The sequence below is a fragment of the Oncorhynchus kisutch genome, linkage group LG17 (assembly GCF_002021735.2).
Source record: "Oncorhynchus kisutch isolate 150728-3 linkage group LG17, Okis_V2, whole genome shotgun sequence".
NCBI classification, from domain to species: Eukaryota; Metazoa; Chordata; class Actinopteri; order Salmoniformes; family Salmonidae; genus Oncorhynchus; species Oncorhynchus kisutch.
In genome coordinates this window covers 16,434,551-16,453,998 of record NC_034190.2, presented here as the reverse complement: position 1 = coordinate 16,453,998, position 19,448 = coordinate 16,434,551, and the positions used below count along the sequence as shown (strand labels likewise).

Below are 19,448 nucleotides of genomic sequence, written 5' to 3'. Positions count from 1 at the left end.
TGCTGTGGGAATGTTTTTCAGAGGCAGGGACTGGGAGACTAGTCAGGATTGAGACAAAGATGAACGGAGCAAAGTACAGAGAGATCCTTGATGAAAACCTGCTCCAGAGCGCTCAGGACCTCAGACTGGGGCAAAGGTTCACCTTCCAACAGGACAATGACCCTAAGCACACACCCAAGACAACACAGGAGTAGCTTCGGGACAAGTCTCAATGTATTTTAGTGGCCCAGCCAGAGCCCGGACTTGAATCCAATTGAACATCTCTGGAAAGACCTGAATATAGCTGTGCAGCAACACTCCCCATCCAACCTGACAGAGCTTGAGAGGATCTGCAGAGAAGAATGGGAGAAACTCCCCAAATATAGGTGTGCGAAGCTTGTAGCATCATACCCAATAAGACTCGAGGCTGAAATCGTTGCCAAAGGTGCTTCAACAAAGTACTGAGTAAAGGGTATGAATACTTACTTAAGTGTGATATTTCCTTTTTTTTTTTTATGTAAATTGGCAAATTTAAATTATTAACAGTTTTTGTTTTTTTCATTATGGGATATTGTGTGTAGATTGATGCGGGGGGGAAAACTATTTTAATCAATTTTAGAATAAGGTTGTAACGTAACAAAATGTGGAAAATGTCAAGGGGTCTTAATACTTTTCGTAGGCACTGTACATATGCGTGTTGCCTTAACAACCCCCCCCCCAACTCCGCCTCGCTTTCTCTCTCTGTCCCTGTAGAACTCGGTGGCAGTTTTCAGGGATCTGTGTGGGGTGTCAGCGGGGGCTAACCTCATGCAGTGTGTGTTGGCCCTGGGGGCCCGTGTTTCGGGCGCTGATGGGGCCCCCCTGCTGCTGTTTGAGCTGAAGGAGCAGTACCCCTCCATGGAGTCTCAGGGGCCCCTGCCGGACGTCCTACGCAGGGTGGTGTCCACTTATGAAATGGTGAGAAATAATTTATTAATCAATCAATCCTTCACACTAGATTTTTTTCTAGGGCTTTGGGTGATGAATACAAATTAAATGATGTTGATTGTTTCTTTCTGATTCTTTGATGTTTTTAACTACTCTTTCTCTATGGCCCTCTCCTCTATCTCCCTTCCCCCTCTCTCTCTCGCTCTCGCTCTCCCTTCTCTTGCTCTCCCTTCCCCCGCTTTCTCGCTCTCCCTTCCCCCGCTCTCTCGCTCTCCCTCACTCTCTCTTTCTTTCTCCATCGCTCTCTCTCTTCCCCTCTCTCTTTCCCTTCCCCCTCTCCCTCGCTCTCCCTTCCCTCGCTCCCCCTTCCCCCACTCTCTCGCTCACTCTCCCTTCCCCCTCCCTCTCTCACTCTCACTCTCCCTTCCCCCTCCCCCCTCCCTCTCTCTATCTCCCTTCCCCCTCCCTCTCTCACTCTCACTCTCCCTTCCCCCTCCCCCCTCCCTCTCTCTATCTCCCTTCCCCCTCCATCTCTCACTCTCACTCTCCCTTCCCCCTCCCCCCTCCCTCTCTCTATCTCCCTTCCCCCTCCCTCTCTCACTCTCACTCTCCCTTCCCCCTCCCTCTCTCGCTCTCACTCTCCCTTCCCCCTCCCCCCTCCCTCTCTCTATCTCCCTTCCCCCTCCCTCTCTCGCTCTCACTCTCCCTTCCCCCTCCCTCTCTCGCTCTCACCCTCCCTTCCCCCTCTCACTCTCCCTTCCCCCTCCCCCCTCCCTCTCTCGCTCTCACTCTCCCTTCCCCCTCTCACTCTCCCTTCCCCCTCCCCCCTCCCTCTCTCTCTCTATCTCCCTTCCCCCTCCATCTCTCACTCTCACTCTCCCTTCCCCCTCCCCCCTCCCTCTCTCTATCTCCCTTCCCCCTCTCACTCTCCCTTCCCCCTCCCCCCTCCCTCTCTCTATCTCCCTTCCCCCTCCCTCTCTCGCTCTCACTCTCCCTTCCCCCTCTCACTCTCCCTTCCCCCTCCCCCCTCCCTCTCTCTCTCTATCTCCCTTCCCCCTCCATCTCTCACTCTCACTCTCCCTTCCCCCTCCCCCCTCCCTCTCTCTATCTCCCTTCCCCCTCTCACTCTCCCTTCCCCCTCCCCCCTCCCTCTCTCTATCTCCCTTCCCCCTCTCACTCTCCCTTCCCCCTCCCCCCTCCCTCTCTCTATCTCCCTTCCCCCTCCCTCTCTCGCTCTCACTCTCCCTTCATTTTTTTTGTAGCCATTTTTCATAAAGGGAAAATCATGTCAGAAATTTCAAAGGGAAAATTACACACTTCAGAAGCATTTAAAACCTCAAATACACTACAAGTTTTACATTTCCTGTATAGCGGGAATGTTCTCCTGCAACAGGGTGAAATTAAGATCCGACACCTGTAGGTCATTATGTAAGTAGTTTTGTTATGTAAGATGTTTGATATCTGATGACAATATGTCTCTGTTCTGTTCCCTCTGGTTTATAGAGGTATCTTTATAGCTTTCACCTTTAGCTGTGTCCCAGAGTACAGCCAGAGAGATTTTAAATTGATTAATGATTGACTAAAAAGTGCTTACTTTCGCAAACTCCCCCGAACGAGTTGAAGTAGACTGTCGTGTGTGTGTGTGTGTGTGTGTGTGTGTGTGTGTGTGTGTGTGTGTGTGTGTGTGTGTGTGTGTGTGTGTGTGTGTGTGTGTGTGTGTGCGTGTGTGCGTCTGGTGTTCGACAAATGAAGATAAACACTGCTGCTCCTAAGGGTCTGTCGACCACACAGACACACACTGCTGCTCCTAAGGGTCTGTCCACCACACAGACACACACTGCTGCTCCTAAGGGTCTGTCCACCACACAGACACACACTGCTGCTCCTAAGGGTCTGTCCACCACACAGACACACACTGCTGCTCCTAAGGGTCTGTCCACCACACAGACACACACTGCTACTCCTAAGGGTCTGTCCACCACACAGATACACACTGCTGCTCCTAAGGGTCTGTCCACCACACAGACACACACCGCTGCTCCTAAGGGTCTGTCCACCACACAGACACACACCGCTGCTCCTAAGGGTCTGTCCACCACACAGACACACACTGCTGCTCCTAAGGGTCTGTCCACCACACAGACACACACCGCTGCTCCTAAGGGTCTGTCCACCACACAGACACACACTGCTGCTCCTAAGGGTCTGTCCACCACACAGACACACACTGCTGCTCCTAAGGGTCTGTCCACCACACAGACACACACTGCTGCTCCTAAGGGTCTGTCCACCACACAGACACACACATCTATTTCTCCCCCAGGCAGGCAGAAATAGCCTGGGGGAGAAATAGATGCCTGCCTGGGGGAGAAATAGATGCCTGCCTGGGGGAGAAATAAATGGGAGGAAGCAGTGTGTGTCTGTGTGGTGGACAGACCCTTAGGAGCAGCAGTGTGTGTCTGTGTGGTGGACAGACCCTTAGGAGCAGCAGTGTGTGTCTGCGTGCTTTGAGAATGCATCCTCATCCTTGATGGATCAGAGTGAGAAACGCTCACCCTGGCCCTGAATATTATTAGCATAAATGTGAATCTCATTCCGCTAAGTGGCTCTCACACATTGACTTGGATGCCTGCCTGGGGGAGAAATAAATGCCTGCCTGGGGGAGAAATAGATGCCTGCCTGGGGGAGAAATAGATGCCTGCCTGGGGGAGAAATAAATGCCTGCCTGGGGGAGAAATAAATGCCTGCCTGGGGGAGAAATAAATGCCTGCCTGGGGGAGAAATAAATGCCTGCCTGGGGGAGAAATAAATGCCTACCTGGGAGAGAAATAGATGCCTGCCTGGGGGAGAAATAGATGCCTGCCTGGGGGAGAAATAAATGCCTGCCTGGGGGAGAAATAGATGCCTGCCTGGGGGAGAAATAAATGCCTGCCTGGGGGAGAAATAAATGCCTGCCTGGGGGAAAAATAGATGCCTGCCTGGGGGAGAAATAGATGCCTGCCTGGGGGAGAAATAGATGCCTGCCTGGGGGAGAAATAGATGCCTGCCTGGGGGAGAAATAAATGGGAGGAAGCAGTGTGTGTCTGTGTGGTGGACAGACCCTTAGGAGCAGCAGTGTGTGTCTGTGTGGTGGACAGACCCTTAGGAGCAGCAGTGTGTGTCTGTGTGGTGGACAGACCCTTAGGAGCAGCAGTGTGTATCTGTGTGGTGGACAGACCCTTAGGAGCAGCAGTGTGTGTCTGTGTGGTGGACAGACCCTTAGGAGCAGCAGTGTGTGTCTGTGTGGTGGACAGACCCTTAGGAGCAGCAGTGTGTGTCTGTGTGGTGGACAGACCCTTAGGAGCAGCAGTGCGTGTCTGTGTGGTGGACAGACCCTTAGGAGCAGCAGTGTGTGTCTGTGTGGTCGACAGACCCTTAGGAGCAGCAGTGTGTGTCTGTGTGGTGGACAGACCCTTAGGAGCAGCAGTGTGTGTCTGTGTGGTGGACAGACCCTTAGGAGCAGCAGTGTGTGTCTGTGTGGTGGACAGACCCTTAGGAGCAGCAGTGTGTGTCTGTGTGGTCGACAGACCCTTAGGAGCAGCAGTGTTTATCTTCATTTGTCGAACACCAGACTCACAAAGTGGGGTCATGTCCCAGAAGGAATTGCACTAAGTGTTTAGTTAATCAGGCTTTTGGTCTTAATCTCTCTGGGGTTATTCATGAAATGTAACGATTAACTGATACATATGTTTTGTGTGTCTCTAAGTAATGAACTGATCTTGTGTACTCTGTCTACAGATGATCCAGGCGAGTAGAGCGGTGATCGAGCTGTCAGACGGAGTCTACGACAGGATCCTACAGATACAGACAACAGGTGAGAGAGAAGGAAAGAGAGGGGAGAGAGAATATACTGTACATAGAGAGAAAGAAGGAACATTGTGTTGGCTAGTTAGGTGGTTAGAGAGCAGGCAGGATGTTCTTCTTCAGTCAACAGCCCAGTAGCTGTGAGAAAGCCTTGCCTACAGGCCCTGCCAACAGACTCTCCCGCTGAGACATCGTCAACAACACCCTGAAGCCTGTAGTCTCCTGAGACTTCCATGGTTATGTCCCAAATTGTGACCGTCCCAAATGGCACCCTATTCCCTATATAGTGCACTACTTTGGACCAGAACCCTATGGGCCATTTGGGACCCACATCATCTCACCTCACCAATCACAGGAGCTATTTTCATCCTGGCTCTGAGGCAGATCTGTCAATATGTTACTATTAGATGAGTTTGTTTATTGACTGAGCTCTTGATTTGTGTGGGCGATCTGTAGTTTGTGTTGGCATAAGCTCTGGGTACAGGTCAAGATGGCCTTAGGCACAAATCTAGAATCACTGTATCCTCCCCAAATCCTATCCTTAACCAATAGAGGTGGAAATGCAAAACATACCTTAGATCAGTCTCTAGGGGTAACTAGGCGGAGCAAGGTTTGTTTACCCCGCAGCGACTCTGGTTGCTGGGCATCATGGGTAGGCTGACAGAACTTGGCAAGACAGTTCTCGCCATGGTGATAAACAGTGAGCATTCCGTGGTTGCCAGGAGAAGGTGATTGATTCGCAGATGAAAAAGTAGTCTGTGAGGAGAGGATGTTGGTTTGAGATGCGTGGGAAGTCTGGATAGAAAGGCTCAATAACTATATATAGTTATTTGGCCGGGATAAGCAGACTTTGGCCGGGACTCAATGCAAGACACGTTAAAACGAAGTGCACTATAACATACTTTTTAAAGGTAATTTACGCTTGAACCAACATGTGCAGGATTTACCATGAATGTGATCTCCGCAAATGTTGGGGAAAATAACTTTAAAAGGCTCATTGTTGGCTGTATAGCCCTAATGAGCAGACCTCATAGAGCTCTGGTTAAAGATAGTATATTATATAGGAAACAGGCTACCATTTGTAACACAGACTTTTTAATAAACCTTCATAAAGACAGTTATGATAATTGTGCTGCAGGGTTTTTGTGAGGCCCTAGGAGTCAGAGGAGAGCTGAGGAGAGGGGATGAGAGGTCAGCATATATATTGTGGTGCAGGGTTTTTGTGAGGCCCCAGGAGTCGGAGGGGAAGAAGAGTTCTGGCCCGTGCTGATCTCTCTCTGTTCTGTAGGTTCCGCTCGGCTACACAGGGAAATAGAACGTTTCTCACATGCACACACAACGGAATGCCCTGGCACTCAAGCCAAGCGTCGCCTAGCAACTGCACTGGCAGGCAGGCAGGCAACGTGATGCGTGTAAGTGTGCGTGTTTGTTTGTGTGTGAAGGGGAGGATGGATTTAGTCAGTGTATACGAGATGATGTGTAATTGTGTATATGTGAGTGTTGCAGTTAGTGGGTTGTTTTCAGGTGTATGTTAGACAGAGAGAGAGAGAGAAAAAAAAGGGAGAGAGGGGGAGGGAGGGAGGGAGGGAAAGGCTGAGGGAGGGAGGGAGGGAGGGAAAGGCTGAGGGAGGGAGGGAGGGAGGGAGGGAGGGAGGGAAAGGCTGAGGGAGGGAGGGAGGGAGGGAGGGAAAGGCTGAGGGAGGGAGGGAGGGAGGGAGGGAGGGAGGGAGGGAGGGAGGGAGGGAGGGAGGGAGGGAGGGAGGGAGGGAGGGAGGGAGGGAGGGAGGGAGGGAGGGAGGGAAAGGCTTAGGGAGGGAGGGAAAGGTTGAGGGAAAGGCTGAGGGAGAGCATTAAACAGTAATATCTACTGAGTTGCATTCAGGTCTGCGTTGCGTTGTGTTGGTTGTGTGGTGTTGCTCAGGATGCTGTGTTTAAAAGTTCCCTCACATTATCGCTCCTAGCAGTGTGTGACCGGTGTTAACCCACTTCCTTGTCTCCATGGAGATGGTGATAAAGTGTGACAGTGTCCTGGGGCGGACAGAGAAAGCCAGGCAGAATTTACACACGGCACCACACGCTCAATCTGACCAGAGGGACGTGAGGATGAGGAGTTTGCCCTCTCTCTCTCTCTCTTTAATTCAGGCCAGGATTAAACCAAAGGCACATTGTCAACAAGCTCATTCCACTGTGGACAATGCACATTATAAAGAAAATATTTCCAACGTTTGCGGAGATTCACTGCAAACATTGAGGATGTTGGCTCAACCATAAATTACATTTAAAAGTCGAAAGCAATGCGCAGTCCCCACTCCCGGTCTCAACCTCTTTATTCTTGTATTCAGATATCTCTCTATCTTTCTCTCCAGGTGTGTGGGTAAAATCACTGGGAAAGCCAAGACCCCCCCCCCCAAACAAACATGTTACAACCTATGTGTTGTGATAATTGTGTTGTTTGCTCTATAACCTGTTAGTTCATATGCCTTGACACTGTGATATACAGGGTTAAGGCCAAGACAATAAGAAGACACAGTGGCAGAATAAATTCAGCTACACCTTTGTTTCATCACAAAACCGGAGAGCAACATCTGTCCAGTGAAGTCCACAAACATACAGTGCATTGGGAAAGTCTTCAGACCCCTTCCCCTTTTCCACATTTTGTTACATTACAGCCTTATTCTAAAATGGATATCATTTTTTCCCCCTCATCAATCTACATAATGAGAAAGCGAAAACAGGTTTTTAGACATTTTTGCTAATTTATTAAAAGTAAAAGACTGAAAGACCTTATTTACATAAGTAGTGAGACTTTTTGCTATGAGACTTGAAATTGAGCTCAGGTGCATCCTGTTTCCATTGATCACCATTGAGATGTTTATACATCTTGAATGGAGTCCACCTGTGGTAAATTCAATTGATTTGGACATGATTTGGAAAGGCACACACCTGCCTATATAAGGTCCCACAGTGCACGTCAGAGCAAAAACCAAGCCATGAGGTTGAAGGAATTGTCTGTAAAGCTCCGAGACAGGATTGTGTCGAGGCACAGATCTGGGGAAGGGTACCAAAAAATGTCTGCAGCATTGAAGGTCCTTAAGAACACTGTGGCCTCCATCATTCTTAAAATGGAAGAATTTTAGAACCACCAAGACTTCCTAGAGCTGGCTGCCTGGCCAAATTGAGCGATCGGGAGAGAATGGCCTTGGTCAGGGAGCTGACCAAGAACCTGATGGTCACTTTGACAGAGCTCCAGAGTTCCTCTGTGGAGATGGGAGAACCTTCCAGAAGGACAACCATCTCTGTAGCACTCCACCAATCAGGCCTTTATGGTAGCGTGGCCAGACGGAAGCCACTCCTCAGTGCAAGGCATGACAGCCCGCATGGAGTTTGCCAAAAGGCACTTAAAGGACTCTCAGACCATGAGAAACAAAATGTTCTGGTCTGATGAAACCAAGATTGAACTCTTTGGCCTGAATGCCAAGCTTCACGTCTGGAGGAAACCTGGCACCATCCCTACAGTGAAGCATGGTGGAGGCAGCATCATGCTGTGGGAATGTTTTTCAGAGGCAGGGACTGGGAGACCAGTCAGGATTGAGACAAAGATGAACGGAGCAAAGTACAGAGAGATCCTTGATGAAAACCTGCTCCAGAGCACTCAGAACCTCAGACTAGGGCGAAGGTTCACCTTCCAATAGGACAATGACCCTAAGCACACAGCCAAGACAATGCAGGAGTGGCTTCGGGACAAGTCTCTGAGTGTTTTTGAGCCCGGACTTGAATCCGATTGAACATCTCTGGAGAGACCTGAAAATAGCTGTGCAGCGACGCTCCCCATCCACCCTGACAGAGCCTGAGAGGGTCTGCTGAAAAGAATGGGAGAAACTCCCCAAATAAATGTTATTTGTCACATGCGCCGAATTCAACAGTTACAGTGAAATGCTTACTTACAAACCCTTAACCAACAATGCATTTCAAGAAATACAGTTAAGAAAATATTTACTAAATAACATAAAGTGATTTTATTTTATTTTTTAAGTAACACAATAAAATGACATAACAATAACGAGGCTATGAACAGAGGGTACTGGTACCGAGTCAGTGTGCAGGGGTACAGGATAGTCAAGGTCATTTGTACATTTAGGTAGGGGTAAAGTGACTATGCATAGATAATAAACAGCGAGTAGCAGCTGTGTAAAAACAAAGGGGGGTCAATGTAAATACTCCGGGTGGCCATTTCATTAATTGTTCAGCAGTCTTATAGCTTGGGTGTAGAAGCCGTTAAAGAGCCTTTTGGACCTAGACTTGGCACTCCGGTACCGCTTGCCATGCGGTAGCAGAGAGAACAGTTTATGACTTGGGTAACTGGAGTCTGACCATTTTTTGGGCCTTCCTCTGACACCGCCTGGTATATAAACTCAGCAAAAAAAAGAAACGTCTCTTTTTCAGGACCCTGTCTTTCAAAGATAATTCGTAAAAATCCAAATAATTTCACAGATCTTCATTGTAAAGGATTTAAACACTGTTTCCCATGCTTGTTCAATGAACCATACAAATAATGAACATGCACCTGTGGAACGGTCGTCAAGACACTAACAGCTTACAGACAGTAGGCAATTAAGGTCACAGTTATGAAAACATAGGACACTAAAGAGGCCTTTCTACTGACTCTGAAAAACACCAAAAGATGCCCAGGGTTCCTGCTCATCTGCATGAATGTGCCTTAGGCATGTTGCAAGGAGGCTTGAGGACTGCAGATGTGGCCAGGGCAATAAATTGCAATGTCTGTACTGTGAGACTCCAAAGACAGCGCTACAGGGAGACAGGACGGACAGCTGATCGTCCTCGCAGTGGCAGTGGCCGTGTAACAACACCTGCACAGGATCGGTACATCCGGACATCACACCTGCGGGACAGGTACAGGATGGCAACAACAACTGCCAGAGTTACACCAGGAACGCACAATCCCTCCATCAGTGCTCAGACTGTCCGCAATAGGCTGAGGGAGGCTGGACTGAGGTCTTGTAGGCCTGTTGTAAGGCAGGTCCTCACCAGACATCACCGGCAACAACATCGCCTATGGGCACAAACCCACCGTCGCTGGACCAGGCAGGACTGGCAAAAAGTGCTCTTCACTGACGAGTCGCTGTTGTCTCACCAAGGTGATGGTCGGATTCGCGTTTATCGTCAAAGGAATGAGCGTTACACCGAGGCCTGCACTCTGTAGTGAGGTCGATTTGGAGGTGGAGGGTCCGTCATGGTCTGGGGCGGTGTGTCACAGCATCATCGGACTGAGCTTGTTGTCATTGCAGGCAATCTCAATGCTGTGTGTTACAGGGAAGATATCCTCCTCCCTCCTGTGGTACCCTTCCTGCAGGCTCATCCTGACATAACCTTCCAGCATGACAATGCCACCAGCCATACTGATCATTCTGTGCTTGATTTCCTGCAATACAGGAATATCAGTGTTCTGCCATGGCCAGCAAAGAGCCCGGATCTCAATCCCATTGAGCACGTCTGGGACATGTTGGATCGGAGGGTGAGGGCTAGGGCCATTCTCCCCAGAAATGACAGGGACAGGGACAGGGACCGACCCCCCCCCCCCCCCCTTTGTTCAGGGACACATTATTCGACTTCTGTTAGTCATTTGTCTGTGGAACTTGTTCAGTTTATGTCTGTTGAATCTTGTTAGTTTGCATGCCCTGCCATGAGCGTCAGAGCCGGTGCAGTAGGATTCAATCTTCATCCTGTATTGACGCTTTCCCTGTTTGATGGTTCATTTTAGGGCGAAGAAGGATTTCTTATAAGCATCCTGATTAAGTTTCCCGCTCATTGAAAGCGTCAGCTAGCTCGGTGCGGATGTTGCCTATATTACAGTATAATTTCCCTTTGGTAGGATAGTCTCGACCGTATATCATTGAGTTTGTTTTCCAGTGATTGCACCGATGGTAATGGCGATTTACTCACTCGCCTATGAATCCTAATAATGCACCCAGACCTTCTCCCTCGGTATCTCTTCCTTTTCTTCACGCTAATGAAGGGGATTTGGGCCTGTTCTCCGGAAAGCAGTATATCCTTCGCGTCAGACTCATTAAAGAAAAATCTTTCTCCAGTTCGAAGTGAGTAATCAATGTTGTGATGTCCAGAAACTCTTTTCGGTCATACGAGATGGTAGCAGCAACTTTATGTACAAAATAATTGAAAAAACTACCAAAATAGCACAATTGGTTAGGAGCCCGTAAAACGGCAGCCATCCCCTCTGGCGCCATCATTCATAAAATACAGGTGTGCCAAGCTTATAGCGTCATACCCAAGAAGACTCGAGGTTGTAATCGCTGCCAATGGTGCTTCAACAATGTACTGAGTAAAGGGTCTGAATACTTATGTAAATGTATTTTTGCAAAGATGTCAAAAACTGTTTTTGCTTTGTCATTATAGAGTACTGGGTGTAGATTGATGAGGGGAAAAAACAATTGACATTTTTGTAGGACAAGGCTGTAACGTAACAAAATGTAGAAAAAGTCAAGTGGTCTGAATGTACCGTACTGCATGTAACAAACAGTTACATGACCAACAGCATGGCCAAGCAAGGTAAGGTTTCCAACTCTTCCGGACTAAACAACTATAAACACCGGAGAGTTACCGCAAGTCGCAAAGAAAACAGGAGCTGCCTCCACTAGTCCAGCACCATTTCAACTTCAACATCATCTAATCACCTATGCTTATTCTCATAAAAAATATATAATATATAAATATTAGGATGAGCAATGTCAGAGTAGCCTTAAATAATAGTTATTAACACAGTGACAACTAAAAGATACCAAAAACAATTTTGTCCAATACACGCAAGCTAAATACTCTATGATGTGGCTGTCCATGGTACTAATTTCTGTGTGTACGTGTTGACTCACCCAATGCAATCCTCCTCTTTCATGTTGCCTTAATGGTCTATGATTTAGATTATTTTGTTGATTATTTTGTTGTGTTAGGCAACCGCTAGCCTAACTTCCTTTCATGGGCAACGATGCGCCAGGCCAGCTACTTGAACTTCCATCCTTTCAGGCAAAGGGACACAATGTATGAATTTATGGTTGCATCAGAATCACTGTTATCATCATTGGCCCGTACGGAGAATGAAGTAAAACCACAAGTCCAAATCCCTATCTCCCGCCATGGCTAATTTTAGCTGGCTAGCTAGCCACCGGAAGACAATGACCCAGCGAGATGCAAAAATGTATGTTTTGTTTTGTCAGTGACGTTTGGCTTCTGATGTGATTGGTCTGAAGCCAAATACAATCTGGTTTCCCTTAGCACTTTTTTTTGGTGCGCCAGAACCATTCACAGCTGAGCTCCCTCAGTTTAGCTCAACGCCGATGGTCTATTATTTAATATTTTTTTGTCAAGGTAGGCCACATGCTCGCTGGCTTCCCTTGCATTCAATGCAAGCAGCAACAAGGTCATACTTTTTTTGACCAGACCGCATCCAATCGATTCACTACACGTACAGAGACAGAGGGGGCGCTGTTTCGCTCGCTTAGATGCATTCAAATTTATTAAACATAGAGGCAAAAGATATTCTGGCTTCCCTTGGCATCCATGAATACACACCACTCTTTCTCTCTGTGGTGTAATAAACTGGTGAAGACTTTTGATTGAATCCCAAATACCAGACACCACCAAACCACGGACCTGTGCCTGTCTTGGGCCTTGGTTAAGACACAGAGAGGTTGAGCCAGCCTTGGGCCTTGGTTAAGACACAGAGAGGTTGAGCCAGCCTTGGGCCTTGGTTAAGACACGGAGAGGTTGAGCCAGTCTTGGGCCTTGGTTAATACGTGGAGAGGTTGAGCCAGCCTTGGGCCTTGGTTAAGACACAGAGAGGTTGAGCCAGCCTTGGGCCTTGGTTAAGACACGGAGAGGTTGAGCCAGTCTTGGGCCTTGGTTAATACGTGGAGAGGTTGAGCCAGCCTTGGGCCTTGGTTAAGACATGGAGAGGTTGAGCCAGTCTTGGGCCTTGGTTAATACGTGGAGAGGTTGAGGCAGCCTTGGGCCTTGGTTAATATGTGGAGAGGTTGAGGCAGCCTTGGGACTTGGTTAATACGTGGAGAGGTTGAGCTAGCCTTGGGCCTTGGTTAAGACGTGGAGAGGTTGAGCCAGTCTTGGGCCTTGGTTAAGCCCCGCCTTATCTCAGCTCACTGGTCACCATAGCAACACCCACCCGTAGCACACGCTTCAGCAGGTATATTTCACTGGTCATCCCCAAAGCCAACACTTCCTTTGGCCGCCTTTCCTTCCAGTTCTCTGCTGCCAATGACTGGAACGAATTGCAAAAATCACTGAAGCTGGAGTCTTATATCTCCCTCTCTAACTTTAAGCACCAGCTGTCAGAGAAGCTTACCGATCACTATACCTGTACACAGCCAATCTGTAAATGGCACACCCAACTACCTCATACACATATTATTTTACCCATATTACTTTTGCACCCCAGTATCTCTACTTGCACATCATCATCTGCACATCGATCACTCCAGTGTTAATGCTAAATTGTAATTGTAATTATTTCGCCTCTATGGCCTATTTATTGCCTTATTTACACACACTGTACATATCTTTTTCTATTGTGTTACTGACCGTACATTTGTTTATGTTTAACTCTGTGTTGTTTTTGTCGCATTGCTTTGTTTTATCTTGGCCAGGTCGCAGTTGTAAATGAGAACTTGTTCTCAACTGGCCTACCTGGTTAAATAAAGGTGAAATAACATTTTTTTTTCTTTTTTATAGACAGAGGTTGAGCCAGTCTCGGGCCTTGGTTAATGCACAGAGAGGTTGAGCCAGTCTTGGGCCTTGGTTAATGCACAGAGAGGTTGAGCCAGTCTTGGTCCTTGGTTAATGCACAGAGAGGTTGAGCCAGTCTTGGGCCTTGGTTAATGCACAGAGAGGTTGAGCCAGTCTTGGGCCTTGGTTAATGCACAGAGATGTTGAGCCAGTCTTGGGCATTGGTTAATGCACAGAGAGGTTGAGCCAGTCTTGGGCATTGGTTAATGCACAGAGAGGTTGAGCCAGTCTTGGGCCTTGGTTAATGCACAGAGATGTTGAGCCAGTCTTGGGCATTGGTTAATGCACAGAGAGGTTGAGCAAGTCTTGGGCCTTGGTTAATGCACAGAGATGTTGAGCCAGTCTTGGGCATTGGTTAATGCACAGAGAGGTTGAGCCAGTCTTGGGCCTTGGTTAATGCACAGAGATGTTGAGCCAGTCTTGGGCATTGGTTAATGCACAGAGAGGTTGAGCAAGTCTTGGGCCTTGGTTAATGCACAGAGATGTTGAGCCAGTCTTGGGCCTTGGTTAATACACAGAGAGGTTGAGCCAGTCTTGGGGCTTGGTTAAGATCTGGAGAGGTTGACAAAGAGGGAAAGGTTCAAGATTGTAATATTGTGTGTGTATGTGTGTCTGTGGTCACCTAGCCATGGAGTTCCATGAGAAGTTAAAGCCCATGGCAGTGAAGGAGGGGCTTAAAGGTCGTAAGGTCACCAGAGCTGTGGAGAGTTTCAGCTGGAACATCACAATACTGAAGGTGAATACACACACACACACACACACACACACACACACACACACACACACACACACACACACACCACAGAATATTTCCAGTCTGTTTCCACATTGGCCAACTCAGACCAACTCCTCTCTCTCTTCCTATCCTTCCCCTTCTCTCTCTCAGGGGCAGGCAGACCTGCTGAAACGGGCTAAGACGGAGGTACAGGAGAACATAAAGCAGGTCCACTACGCTGCCCTGACCTCTAACCTCAGTAAGGGCGGGACAGGAGGGACAACCCACACCCGGCGCAGCCTGGACGCCCTTCCTTCAATGTCGGGTACAGCTCCGGCAAGAAGTTTCCCTTAGTCACAGACAGGTCTAGGAACAGTTTACCTGTCTAAAATTATATATTGAACCATAAGGGGGAAATGTAAAAACTGACCGTAGGTCCGTTTCTAAGGGCACAATCATACTATTCTGAGGATTATCAGGGTGATAAGAAGTTGCTACATACGTTCTATAGTGATAGGCTCCTTCTGCATCTCACCCGGGGGCTGCTGGAGATTAGTCTGCCATCTTCTCCAGACAACGATGAGAAAGAAGGAGGATGGACTCAGTTGAAGAGAAAAACTCCTGTTATAGCACTGCCAAGAGGGAGGAGTAATGTCGAAGACACTGGAGACAGGAATGTAGAGAGGAATGAAGGAATGAGGTCTGAGGGAAAGAGAGAGACAATCAGACTGCCCTGTCCCCTACTTTGTATGCAGCTATAAATAAGAAATGTTTAATCCTGCTCTCTATGGGGCCGATTCAGACCCGAGTTATGCACTTGTAAATGGAATTTAATTCCCTTTTTATGCGCTTTTCTTTAAAACGTATTCTGACCTTGAATTTGAAAAATGTTTTAGCCAGCTATTCTTTCAGGGTGGAGATCAGAGAAATGAATACATTTAAAAAACTGAAATATCACATTTACATAAGTATTCAGACCCTTTACTCAGTACTTTTTGAAGCATCTTTGGCAGTGATTCCAGCTGCAAGTCTTCTTGGGTATGACGCTACAAGCTTGGCACACCTGTATTTGGGGAGTTTCTCCCATTCTTCTCTGCAGATCCTCTCAAGCACTGTCAGGTTAGATGGGGAGCGTCATTGCACAGCTATTTTTAGGTCTCTCCAGAGATGTTCAATTCAAGTCCGTGTCTTGTTGGAAGGGGAACCTTCACCCTAGTCTGAGGTCCTGAGTGCTCTGGAGCGGGGTTTCATCAAGGATCTCTCTATACTTTGCTCCATTCATCTTTCCCTCAATCCTGACTCGTCTCCCAGTCCCTGCTGCTGATAAACATACCCACAGCATGATGCTGCCACCACGTGCATCACCGTAGGGATGGTGCCAGGTTTCCTCCAGACTTGGAGCTTGGCATTCAGGCCAAAGAGTTCAATCTTGGTTTCATCAGACCAGAGAATCTTGTTTCTCATGGTCTGAGAGCCTTTAGGTGCCTTTTGGCAAACTCCAAGTGGGCTGTCATATGTCTTGCACTGAGGAGTGGGCACTCTACCATAAAGGCCTGATTGGTGGAGTGCTGCAGAGATGGTTGTCCTTCTGGAAGGTTCTCCCATCTCCTCAGAAGAACTCTAGAGCTCTATCAGATTGACCATCAGGTTCTTGGTCACCTCCCTGACCAAGGCCCATCTCCCCCGATTGCTCAGTTTGGCCGGGCAGCCAGCTCTAGGAAGAGCCTCTGTGGTTCTAAACTTCTTCCATTTAAGAATGATGGAGGCCACTGTGTTCTTGGGGACCTTCAATGCTGCAGACATTTTTTGGTACCTTTCCCCAGATCTGTGCCTCGACACGATCCATTCTTGGAACTCTACGGACAATTCCTTTGATCTCATGGCTTGGTTTTTGCTCTGACATGTGCTGTCAACTGTGGGACCTTATATAGACAGGTGTGTGCCTTTCCAAATCATGTCCAATCAATTGAATTTACCACAAGTGGACTTCAATCAAGTTGTAGAAACATATAATGGATGATCAATGGAAACAGACTCCACCTGAGCTCAATTTTGAGTCTAATAGCAAAGGGTCTGAATACTTATGTAAATAAGGTTGATTTTTTTAGACATTTGCAAATGTCATTATGTCATTGTGAGGTATTGTGTGTAGTTTGCTGAAGATCTTTTTTATTGAATCCATTTTAGTATAAGGCTGTAATGTAACTAAATGTGGAAGAAGTCAAGGGGTCTGAATACTTTTCGAAGGCACTGTGTGCTGTATTCTTACCTTAATTCCACCAACTTTACGTGCGAGGAAAGGATGGGTAAGGTCGAGCAACCTGTCGGTTCCAGGTGGAACATCATCTACTTCATTCTTTCCTGATACAAATAACACCATTCTCCACACACTGTAATTTACAAATGGATAAATATTGATTTGGTCTAGGTAAATGAGTAAACCATTTGGATAAGGGGATAGTAAATATAAATTACAATTGTTTAGAACTATTTTACCTTGATGATCACTCCAGATGAATGTGAAACCAGTCATATGTCAGTAAACTGAAGCATATCAACATGTCAACTTTTCCACAGTGAATTTGATGAAATGCTGGCCTTAAAACTTGCAGGGATGAAATGCGGAGACTCAAGCTGTAGGTTGATAATAGTATAGCGCCAAACCTACCGAGTTGATTTATAGAATGTTTTAATTATATGCCCCGACTTCTCATCGTATTTTTTTACAATTTGTATTCTGATAAATATCAGCCACTATCGGTAGCCACCGTCCGTTTTACCCACATACATTTATAACCACTATTTTTGATTCACCAATATATTTTGTGCATAAAAGCCATCCAAACATACTTTTTTTGATTTTTCAGAAATACTTTCCTAACCCTAAAAAATATACAATGATCTGAGTATTTTTAAGTCTACCAATTGGTGCTGAAAAGGAGACGTGTATTCACATGGCTTTCTTTCATTAATCCCTAATATTCTGTACAGTTCTTTCCATATATTGTCTGCCGAGAAAATTCTAATTAAAAGGTACGCAAAATTTTAAGGGGTGGCTTTAGATAAATGTACTGAAAACTCCACAAGAAAATCTGTTGGTCAGCCAGTGGGAAGATTTTCAGCTGTGTAATTACATTTATTCGCTCGCATAAGGGAACCACACCTGCAAAGCCAATTACGCACCTACATAAGGTAAGTCTGAATACCAAATACTGACGAGTAGGAAAGGGGTGCGTGCATTTCCTAAGTCTGAATCGGGCCCTATGTGCAATTTTTGTTACTCTTGGTTTGTGTTTATTTTGGGGGGAGTGAAGAGGGTTTTCAGGGTCATGAAACTATACAGTCCCTTCAGAAAGTATTCACACCCCTTGATGTTTTCAACATTTTGTTGCGTTACAGCCTCTACTTAAAATTGATTCAATTTAGGACACTACCCATCCTGATAACTTGGCCCTGAAGCTTTTGGAAGTTTAATTTCTGTACCTTATTGTGAAATGTGTAGCTTCCAGAAGCTTTAAAATGAGGGCCAGATTGTCAGGATGGGTAGTGTACTGTATGAGTACACATTAATTACAACTAAGCACCCTTCAAGATACACTTCATTTTAACTAGCTAAATGCTGTGTAACAACTAGTACTTACATTGTACTTAGGCAAACATTACATGTACTGTGTTTTTCCACATCTGGGATGCCACCCAAGTCATTGAGTTTGACCTACTGATCTGTTTTTACCTGATCAACCAAGTTAACCCAGATGCTGCACTTTATTTTGGGGTCAAGTGCCAGCAACAACACTGAGCGGAGATATAGTTTGAACAGTGCACATTCAAGGCTAAGTAATTACAGCCTATTGAGCATAAGCTATAATCTCTCAGATACCCAGCACATCCGCGACTGATCACAACCTGTGAGACAGTTGTTACTGTATGCAGCTGAGAAGAGGCGAAACACTAAGCTGGTGAATTTAGTGGAAACCTGCCCATTTGTAACACCCTTGTATTTACACACTTGCTAGTTAACCACAGTACTTATTACGGTGTAATTACAATGTAACAAGGACCCCTTCAAACTAAATGTTACCGGAAAAAGGGGTGTGAATATGTTTTGAAGGCCTGTAGCACAAAGTGAAACTGATTGACAGAAGTGTGTGTGCTTCAGGAGGCTGATACAGAATGTGTGAATGCTACTGATATCTAATAATAAAATGCCATTTAGCAGACACTTTTATCCAAAGCAACTTACAGCAGTGCGTAGTACATACACTTTCATATTGGTGGCCCCGGCTGGAATCAAACTCACGATACTGAAGTTGCAAACGCCAGCAGTCTACCAACTGAGATGTGTTAAACCCATATTTCATTTCTGAATTGGTTAGGGTCAGTTTCAGATTTGGACTAGTTGGGCTGTCAATGGGATGCTGGTTAGAAACGGCATGAGATTAAGCTATGGTCAGAAGGTCCACAAATGTTCTACTCATCCTAATTCTATGGATGTCTATTGGTGGCATAGGGTTCATTTAACTCAACCAGACAGTGTTAATGATTCAACCATCAGAAACAGTGTAACAGTATTTCAAGTTCTCCTTCCATGTCACTTAGACCACTGTTTTGTTATGGTGTTGTCACATTACGCTATTTTAATATCTGGTTTTATCCTCATTGAGTAAAATATTACTGCATTTTTACAAAATGGTCATTTTCAATCATTGGCCTTTTGTCTTAAGTCAGTGTGACAAATCTGCCTGCACTGAGGGATGAGCGTTGCCTAGATGCCACCTGTCGGAAGACAATGGTTGGCGTCTTGAAAACCTTTGTTATTCACCTGATGTTATAAGACAAGTTGTCTCTTAATAAATTGACATCAATATCTCCTCCAAACCATATCCATTAGATGTGTTACTACACCCAAACTAGGTCGCAGTTGTAAATGAGAACTTGTTCTCAACTGGCCTACCTGGATAAAAAAAACTATATGCAAATAAACCAGCTAATTTATAATCTGGCTGTGTCTTTATTACCATAAAACAGAGCTTTCAAAAAGCACACAGCTTTGCCCCTGGACTCTTGATAGCCACACATGCAATCAGAGAGACACAACTAGGGCCTGACATCAAAGAGAAGCCACAAAGTATTGAACTGGCATTTTCAAATGTCA

At 46.5% G+C, this 19,448-nt stretch overlaps 1 protein-coding gene across 1 annotated transcript in view; it reads left to right on the top strand.

The window, feature by feature from the left end:
* The window catches only part of LOC109907244 (inactive phospholipase C-like protein 2), a 45,257-nt gene extending 25,966 nt beyond the window's left edge, over positions 1-19,291 (top strand). The window contains exons 9-12 of the mRNA XM_031795211.1: positions 733-936; positions 4,684-4,759; positions 14,205-14,314; positions 14,465-19,291. Coding sequence (XP_031651071.1) covers positions 733-936; positions 4,684-4,759; positions 14,205-14,314; positions 14,465-14,647 — 573 coding nt within the window. The 3' untranslated portion in view covers positions 14,648-19,291. The remainder of the gene's footprint in view (positions 1-732; positions 937-4,683; positions 4,760-14,204; positions 14,315-14,464) is intronic.
* The last annotated feature ends 157 nt before the right edge of the window (positions 19,292-19,448 follow it).